Source organism: Osmerus eperlanus, chromosome 16 (genome assembly GCF_963692335.1).
Source record: "Osmerus eperlanus chromosome 16, fOsmEpe2.1, whole genome shotgun sequence".
Taxonomy (NCBI): Eukaryota; Metazoa; Chordata; class Actinopteri; order Osmeriformes; family Osmeridae; genus Osmerus; species Osmerus eperlanus.
The window spans coordinates 9,178,211-9,187,241 of NC_085033.1; the positions used below are offsets into that span (position 1 = coordinate 9,178,211).

A 9,031-nucleotide genomic window follows, 5' to 3' on the forward strand; every position below is an offset into this window, starting at 1 on the left:
GACATGGAGTGGTACATAAGACACAATATGTGTTATGGCACTTTATTTAACGTTATTACTATTGTTGCACTACCTCCATTCTTATTTATTATTTTGCTCATACTGGTACTATCTGTCCTTGTATTTTTTTCCCAGTTTTGTCTTGTTGTCTATTTGTGATGCTATAGCCTGCATGGAGAATACCAAATCAAATTCCTAGTATCTGTATAACAATGTAAATAAGAATCTTCCCAAATATTTTTTTTATTATCAAATTAGACAAATTAACACATTGTATACAACAAAAAGAATGGTACGCGTTTACCTTTATAACTCCACCACAAATACATTTAATTGTGAGCACAGACAATTGCAAGGGCAGTACCCTAGTTAGACGTTTAATTTTATTTGTAAAATGGTCCATAGATCTTGGTAGAATTCACTTGTCTGAATCCTAGCAACAAATTTAAGACCAAGGAGGTAAAAATCAAAACAATACACTTTTCTGTAATTTATTCTTACTCCTTGCATAGACAATTAAGTTTGGGTGGGAGTATGTGCGGAAACAACATTTTACAATCCTGAGAGACAGCTGGCAAGTGTCAACAATATAAAGTTGCACAAGTTCACAAAAAGTATATATAAGACAAAACACATAAATACATAAAGAAATATATGGTGGAGTAAGTATATTTACAGTCATAATAGAACGGTATTGAGTGCAGAAATGCTAACATTAAGATACATTAAAATAAGTATATAGGACAGGTTTGGTCTATATCCCTTTTTTGTTTGTTGATTGTCATTCATGAGAAATGTTCCCAAGGCACTGGTGATTGGTAGATTTCTAGTTTATGATTTCTACACGACACAACTTGTATCCATTAACAACATTCATAATGTTAGTCTGTGGAATGCATATCAAGAAGAACCGGTTTAGAATGCAGCTGGTGTGTTTTCTTCAGGTTTGTTTAATCCTGTACTATAGATACCTTTGTACCAAGCATGCTATTCAAAACAGTACAGTGGCCCACATTAAACTGATCTGGAATGTCTTTGGTTAAGAGTTGCATCAGGTCGGTCTGAAGCACAAGGAAAGGTGGAAGAAGGGACAGGGACAGGGTGTGTATTACAATTAGTGCAAGGCAATGTTCAAGGCAAATGTGAAGTGTGTGTGTGTGTGTGTGTGTGTGGGGGGGGGTTGAGAGAAAGAAAGAAAATATAACAGTGTATTGATCAGAGTATAAGCTCCCATACAATGGAGATGAAGTGCAAGCAGAAACAGCTATACATTTCTGCAGAGTGGCTGTAGATTCCAGTGCATGTTTTTGGTCTCTGGTTGAAAATCTAATAACTTCTAATGGCGTCTATAAGGGCACAAAGACTTCTAAGATTGTAACTCTCTAGAGGGACTCCCAATCAGAAAGTTATTGTCACAGGCAATTTTGTTGTTGGGTTGATGTTTCCCTGATGACAAGGCACTGACAGTCTGACAGGGCATACTGAGTTAGTCCTGAGACTGCTGCCTGTGTTTTTATTGGTCAAAACTAGTGAGGGGTGCTAGCTGCAGGGTCACTATCTGAGGCTGGCTGGCAGGCTGTTTAGAGACTAGCTTCTCGTCTGTGGCAGTAGTCCCATCAGGGTGGTTCAGCACCTGTATCACCCCATGCTGACCTTCTGTTTTATTGCTACTAGAGGCTTGTTTCTCACAAAGACTCCCGAGCAGCTGAGCGGTTTTGAAGACAGACGCGTGGCCGCCTGGCTGCAGAGACTGGACTCTCTCGAGGTTCTGTAGAGTCCGCAGCATCTCAGCAGACACGATGGGCAAATGCCTCTGCTGGATCAGACTGTCCCCTGTGGACCTGAGGACCGTAGCGCGCTGGGCTGGTGCTGAGGCAGGGGGGCGAGGCCTTGATCTGGGCTGGCCCGGAGGTTTTGTTTCCCTTGTTCTGGTGGGGGTCTTTCGGCCAGGATGGTGGACAGGTCTAGAGGCTGGGGGTGAATGCTCATAGGAACCTCCATCATCACTAGAAGAACTGTCCTCTGGGTTGTCACAGATTGCGTCGTCATCACTATTATCCTCCTCCTCCTCTTCTTTATCATCATTATCAGCTTCTTCTTTACCATCAGTGATGTAGACCATGTCTTCAGGCAGCGAGGTGAACTGGTAGACCAGCCTCTGGCCCTCCACCTTGTTTAGGATACCTCGCTGGTAATAATACCTGAATGAGCACAGAGCAGTAGTATTACCAAACTGCACACGCACACACACGTCAGTGCACAAATGCATACACATGCGCGCGCACACACACAAGCAATACTTTGATATCTGTTGCACAGCCATCACAGATCAACAACATAAAATCAAATGTATCCAACCTGAGGGCTCTGCCCATGGTCTCATAGTTCATGTCTGGTTTATTCTTGTGTTTTCCCCAGAGTCTGGCCACAGCCTTTGAGTTGACCAACTTGAAGATTCCTGCATGGGGATTGGTCCATTTGATGTAGCGGGGGCAGGCTTGCCTATCCTGGAGTAGCTCCATCAGGAATTGCCACAGGTATAACGTGTTGCCTGACACACACACACACACACACACACACACACACACAAAGAGATGGGCGGTGCAGTAGCTCCCCAGGAGAGAGGGGAGACAGACACAAACCAGATGAGACCATTTAAACATAGAGGGAGTTTGTTGTATGTCTTAGAGAGAATTAGTGAGACAGGAGATATGGAGGGGGGAGAGAATACCTTTTTTGTATTTATACTTGCTCCTCTTCACTATGATGTCAGGGGTTGGTGATTCAGGCCTGCTGTGTCGAGGTTTCCTCCCTGTAACAGACAGTGTGGTTAAAAAGCAAGTGATGAAACTAAAGAACGAGCACATGTTTTAAAACTAATAATGTAGGTTTGTAGTCCTGTTCATCCTGTGCGCAACAACAAAAAAACAGACCTCTCCTCTTTTGTGGCTGCGCCACAACATTCTCCACAGGGGATGTGAACCACTGAGGCTGGTCCACAGCTCCCACAATCCCCTCTGCTGACACGGTCACCTGGGTAACAGGAGCGGTGATGACATCCCCAAGAAGTGGCACAAACATTTGGGCTGGCAGGGGGAGGATTGGAACAATATTAAGATGGAATGAAATAAAAAGTTAATAATTATGTGGTAGTGGAAGGCATTATATTTTTTACCAATAAAATTCCAGATGTTTAGATCTATAGATAGGTATGTGTGTGTGTGTGTGTTTGACTTACAGTAGTGCTGTTGCTCCAGGAGAGTATCAGTAGAATCCATGTTAAGGATAGTCTCAGCAGCAACCAGTGTCTCCATGGTTTCTTCATCCCCACTCTCACACCCCTCCACTGCATGAAGAAAGGCAGACAAGACAGGCCGGAGAGAGATAATAAGAGAGCAGAGAAGAGAGACAGCGTAAATACACGGACAGTGCAGGACTACTGCAATGATATGTAAGACCTTTGGAAGGAATTTGGAGGGAACTGTAAGGGCACTTATTGTCAGCTGTTTTTAAGTTGTACCCAGGTACTAGTAGCTAGCTACCAAACAAGTTTGCACTCCACTGTCTAACAAAGACAAAGGTTAAAGCAAGTTAGCCAGAACATGACAGATACCCAACTATGCCAGCTATCCAGCCATGTAGCGAAAAAGGGTATTTAATAGCAGTACCGTAATTTGCTTGATAGTTAGCTCTAGAAAACTCTAGTTTTACTAGTTGTAGACTACATGCAATTGGCTTTACTAAACGCTGATTAAACTTGGCTTATAAAATAATCTGCGATCCAGCTATTACTTTAGCTAGCTAGGTAAAAACAGTATGTTAGTTAGCTAGTTAGCTGTTACTGTAATTGTTACAATTAGTTGACTGATAAATGTCTGAAAAAATTAAACGTTTGATACCGATGGATTATACATTAATGACAACACTCACTTTTGCAGATGGCTTTAATGTAGCTACTGTGGATAGATTAGGTAAACTCTACATTCCAGAAACAGTGGCCAACTTAAAGCTAATGTTCAAGCACTAGCTACGTAGCTAGCTAGCTAGCACTGTCTGAGAAGCTAGGAATGTTTTGTTTGACTTCCTGCATTTTGAGGGGGTGGTTCATGTCAAGAGGATTTCGGTGTTGTACCGAAATCGGTAACCTATCAAAACCGACCAGGGGTCGCTGTTCTAGGTACAACACCGGTACGCATACGTAGATCCTCATCTAATCAATGTAAAACATAATGGAACTCTCTTGAATTACAATTCATTCAACCAAACTGTTGTAAGGCAGGAGTGTGCCTTTCAGTGGTTGAGTGTGAGTTAGAGTTACCTGAGAGTGGATGGACGTCAGAGTGTGTTTGCTCACAGACCAGGCCTGAGTAGGAGAGTAGATGTGCGTGGGGGACCTGTTCTACAATCACTGCAGGGAACGCAGAATGCTCCTCAAGCTGTAAAACACAGGTAGACAACTGATGCAGTAAATATACAGATATGCTAACACAAGTGCAAAAGGTCACACGCACACACAAACACACACACACTTGAAGAACAAGCCACTCTTACCTGAGGTCCATTGTTGACACGGTCACTGGCATACTCAAAGATGAGCTCTGTCTGCTGCAGCATGTTTAATTTTTCAACACAATTAAACAACTCTATGGTGACATAATCTCAGCGTACCCATAGGTGTAGAACTGGATTGTATTTATGATGATACCACTGCAGAAGTCCTCACGTTCCAGAGCACAATCAGATAAGGTTGTGTTCCACTGAACCAGAGGTTCCAGTTTTTCCGCCCTGACTGTTTCAGTGTCCTTGAATCTAACCTTACCTTGCGGTAAGTTTCTTAGTACATTTCTGGCAGTAACTGTCCAACTTATGATCCACACTCCAGGTTAGTCTGTCAAGTCTGCGTACACCAGGTTGCTTGTGATGAGGTAAGTCCTGCTGCACACAGTTAACTGTAACAGGTCAAATGTGTAGGCGTTGAACAGAGACAGGTGTCACAGTTATTTGTTCTCTCTTGTCTTGCTCTCAGTTTCTGTTGACAATGAGGAAGTGGAGCCTGCCAAACGGCCCTGTGGTCTGAACCTGACAAAAAGAGAAGCAGAGAGAGAGAAAGAGAGGGAGAAAAAAACGACAGTTACATTTTCGTGACATTTCAGCACGTGTGTCACATTCATATGCTCAGCGCTGTTATATTTGGCAAAAATGTTTATAGTTTCCTTTAGGAGGTTTGCCCAAACAGAGTAGACAGCACCCCTACCCCCTCTTCACTTCACAGCACAGTTCTTATCTGCCTTCTAAAACAGGCCAAACTAGCAACAGGAAGTAGGCATCCGGTCTGCATCGCAGTGTGTGTTTTTTGTCCAGTACATGCGTATGTGTGGGCGTGCGCATGTGTACGAGGAAGGGAAAAGTCAAACATCAGCAGCTGTATGGGCTCAAATAAGGCTGCACATTCACCATGCACTTTCCCACTTCTACTTTCTATGTATGTAGGCTTACATACATACATATAATACATGCTCTTGTCCTTGTCCTTGGCCACTGCCTTGGCCACTGCCAAGGACAAGAGCAGACTGCAGCATATCATCCGCACTGCTGAGAAGGTGATTGGCTGCAATCTGCCTACCCTCTAGGACCTGCACAACTCGAGGACCTTGAGGCGAGCGAGGAAGATTGTGGCCGACTCCTCCCACCCTGGACACTCCCTGTTTCAGTCACTCCCCTCCGGCAGAAGGCTGCGGTCCATCAGGACCAATACCTCACGCCACAAAAACTGTTTCTTCCCTTCCGCTGTTGGCCTCTTCAACAAGGCCAAGGGACCACACTGACTCTAATGACTTCTTGCTTAAAACACACTGCTTTTTGCACTGCATTACAAAATGGTATCTTGTACATTTGTATTTTTTGTAATATTTGTATTTTTGTATTTTTATATTGTAATTTACGGCAACTTATATTTTATTTTATTGTATATTTAATTATATTCTAATCCCACTTAGTACTGCTAGTTTATGTACCCTTAGCAAGACATCTCTGCCAGAGATCTCAAATTACAGTGCCACAGTACCATGACGACACATTATCATGCTACACACCTGTGTCTGCCTAAGCCCCTCCTCCTGTGAGGGCTAAGAAGGGACTCTCTTAGCTCATATACATCTTTGCAACGAGAGGAGAGAAAGACTCATGCTGGTTGAACTAGGTTGTCATATTAGCTTCCCAAGCATGTTTTGCTTAGTCTTGGGATGTAGTATGTGTGCATGTATGTGTGTGCAGGTGTGTTTGTGAATGCTTGCATGCGTTTTTTGTGTTTTTGTTCATGTGGTGTAAGTGAGACTGAAAACAAGACATGAGCAAGGCATTTATCAAACAGGAAGCACTGCCAAGTTTACGAGTACCAACTTCCTCTTGATAGGGCCATTGTTGTCTCTGCTGACATCTTAGGGTCACATGAACGCATGCCACAAGAGCCGTTGGCCTCAAAACATTCAAATGATCTGTCCTAGGCCTCCTGTTAATTCAAACATGCCCCCAAACAACATTAATGTGAGGAAAGTGAAATGTGCAGAGTGGAACGATGAAATTCTCCCTCAGTTATAGGACATTGATTCTCAGATCAGCATTGCCAGCCATCTGGACATGCTCAAAGCTGTTTCTATGTCCACAGGCCTGATGGTTTCCCCAGAGGTAATGCTAACAAGTAGGCTCCATTGTCTCTGTGTTAACTCTCTGGTCGTACAGGTCTGTCTCTATGGTCGCACTCATGTGATCCATCCAAGTCTGTGAAGTGGCTGCCAGGCCCCAAAGGACTCAGATAAGCTCCGTAGCACACTCATTTCCAAGTGTGTGTGTTTTGTGTGTGTACGTGCATGTTTGTGTGTGTGTTTGTGAGCGAGGCAAGGCAGATAAGAGTATAGCAGAGAGAGGAGATGATAAGCCCCTGCTGTTGCTTGGGGTAACTAGAACTGGCCAACCTAGCACTGATAAATATGATGTGTGCAAAATATGGTTCGGGGTGGGTGGTTGTGATTATATTCCTGCATACAGTATGATTGTGTGAGTGTGTGTGCACCTGCTCACATGTCCATATTTATAATTTAGAAAGTGATCTTGACATGATTAACATTGATCATGGGACTACCATGCTGAACAGAAACACAGAACCACTTTCACTTTAGCCCACATGGTTTCTGTGAACTCTGTTCTGGTCATTACATCATCTGGAGTCTTAGCTACTTAAGTAGATACTCAACATAAATGAATCTTTGGAAAGACTACTGTAATTGAATAGAGGCTTACCTTGTGTTGTTGATATGCTGTGTCTGTGTAGCAGCTGGCTGTAACTTCCAGGTCTGAACAGGAAATTGTTCTCTCTGCACTGACACCAAACAAGCTGCCTTTCGGCTCTGAGCTAGGATCAGCGTATCCACCACTAACCCTAACCTAAAACACTTCTAACAGACCCGAGATCAGCTTTTAGGAGGAAAGATTCTCCCGCTCGAACAAATAACTGCTCTGCTTCCGTTTACTCCTGAGACCCCTCCCTCTGTGGCTTTTGATTGGTTACCTGTCCGTTGAGTTGAGGTTACTCATAGCAACCATTGTTAGCAAAGAGCAAAGGTAAACAAAGGTCTATTTGCAATGTAAAGCACCAGGGATCAGATCAGAGCACACACAGACACGCTCACACACAGACATGCACACACACATATACACACATGCATACATACAAAGCAACACAACTGTTGCCTGGGATATTCTGGATATCCTCACACTTCAGGAATAAAATCAACATGTAGTTGTGCTCTACAATTACACAGCCACTAGTGCTCCCTGGTGGTCAAAGTGTGTGCCGTGCCATCACATGTTCTGTCCCAAGAGGAGTTGAATAAGGGACTGAAATGTAAGGCCTGTAGGAGGCCCTCTCTGTCTCCTGATTAGAGTGGGAGTGAAATAACCTCTGATTCATCTGATTGACTGAGCCCTTGACCACAGAGATTGGTCAGTTTTGGTCTGCATGTCCAGAATCCAATCAAGTCTTTCCGGGGTAGATCAGATGGAATATAAGAGAACAGGAGACTTAAAAACTGTCTCCACTATCGTGGGATCTTGGCTTGTTTTTTTGTTCTCTTTCCGCGTATTGAGCATCCATAATCTTGTTCAAGAATGTGTTGGTTTGGCTCAAAGAGAAGGAAACTCCCATATTGTTATTATAAAGTAGCCGAGGACACAGAGGCAGAGGGTTTATTACTACAACGTGTGCATGTGTGCATAGGGAGGTCAGGTGGCTGAGCGGTTAGGGAATCGGGCTATTAATCAGATGGTTGTTGGTTCGATTCCTGGCCTCGTCAAATGACGTTGTGTCTTTGGGCAAGGCACTTCACCCTACTTGCCTCGGGGGGAATGGGGAATGTCCCTGTACTTTACTGTAAGTCGCTCTGGATAAGAGCGTCTGCTAAATGACTAAATGTAAATGTGTGAATGCGTATCATGGATGTGGATCCATTTGCGTTTATCAAACTGAAAATATGTTTGTTCAAGATTGAAAACTGATGAACAAACATTGACAAATGTTCATTCAAAGGAACTTCAAACTGATCAAACCTGTGTTATGCATCAATGGTGTGACTACATTATCCTGTTCTATTGTGTGTCTTCCCCCTTACAAAGTGAAAGGGCTCACCGCAAATTCCAACCTCTCATACCTTTGCGTGGTGTTCTCTTGGCTGTGTTAGGCTCTTGGCTTACAGGCAGTTAAACATTTTTGCCTTGAAGTGTTTTTTTTTTTTACACACACACACACACACACACACACACACACACAGATATTTTCTTTGCTTTGTCCAAATGTTAGTGTAACCTTAGCCAGACAATTCTCCTCCTTGCACTGCTAGTCCAGACGAAATGCACTCAACAGCCTGCATCCACGAGTGTGTGTAAAGATGTGTGAGTAGAGAGCGACAAAAGACAATAGCAATTAAAGTTAGTGAAACAAAATACTATTCTGTGAACAGAAACCAAATAAAGACAAACA

General features: G+C 43.3%; 1 protein-coding gene across 3 annotated transcripts; it reads right to left on the bottom strand.

The window, feature by feature from the left end:
• Positions 1-227: 227 nt before the first annotated feature.
• On the bottom strand, positions 228-7,460 carry LOC134036153 (ETS-related transcription factor Elf-1-like). 3 transcript variants are annotated; one of them, XM_062480950.1, is made up of 8 exons: positions 7,297-7,460; positions 4,552-5,079; positions 4,319-4,436; positions 3,239-3,346; positions 2,934-3,086; positions 2,732-2,812; positions 2,359-2,551; positions 228-2,201 (listed from the first exon to the last, which is right to left on the bottom strand). In XM_062480950.1, the coding sequence occupies exons 2-8, from the start codon at positions 4,612-4,614 to the stop codon at positions 1,514-1,516; spliced, it is 1,404 nt and encodes a 467-aa protein (XP_062336934.1). In that variant the 5' UTR covers positions 4,615-5,079; positions 7,297-7,460; the 3' UTR covers positions 228-1,513. The 3 variants fall into 3 exon arrangements, with proteins under 3 accessions (XP_062336934.1, XP_062336935.1, XP_062336937.1); XM_062480951.1 differs by lacking the exon at positions 7,297-7,460 and having other exon boundaries at positions 4,552-5,221; XM_062480953.1 differs by lacking the exons at positions 4,319-4,436; positions 4,552-5,079; positions 7,297-7,460 and adding an exon at positions 3,931-4,136.
• Positions 7,461-9,031: the final 1,571 nt, after the last annotated feature.

Bases quoted from the DNA above. Each gene is read 5' to 3' on its own strand.
- LOC134036153 (XM_062480950.1), bottom strand. From the start codon at position 4,614: ATGCTGCAGCAGACAGAGCTCATCTTTGAGTATGCCAGTGACCGTGTC. The intron at 4,437-4,551 runs GTAAGAGTGGCT...TGTGTTTTACAG, and splicing joins GTGTCAACAATGGACCTCAG to CTTGAGGAGCATTCTGCGTT. The intron at 2,202-2,358 runs GTTGGATACATT...GTGCTCATTCAG, and splicing joins ACCATGGGCAGAGCCCTCAG to GTATTATTACCAGCGAGGTA.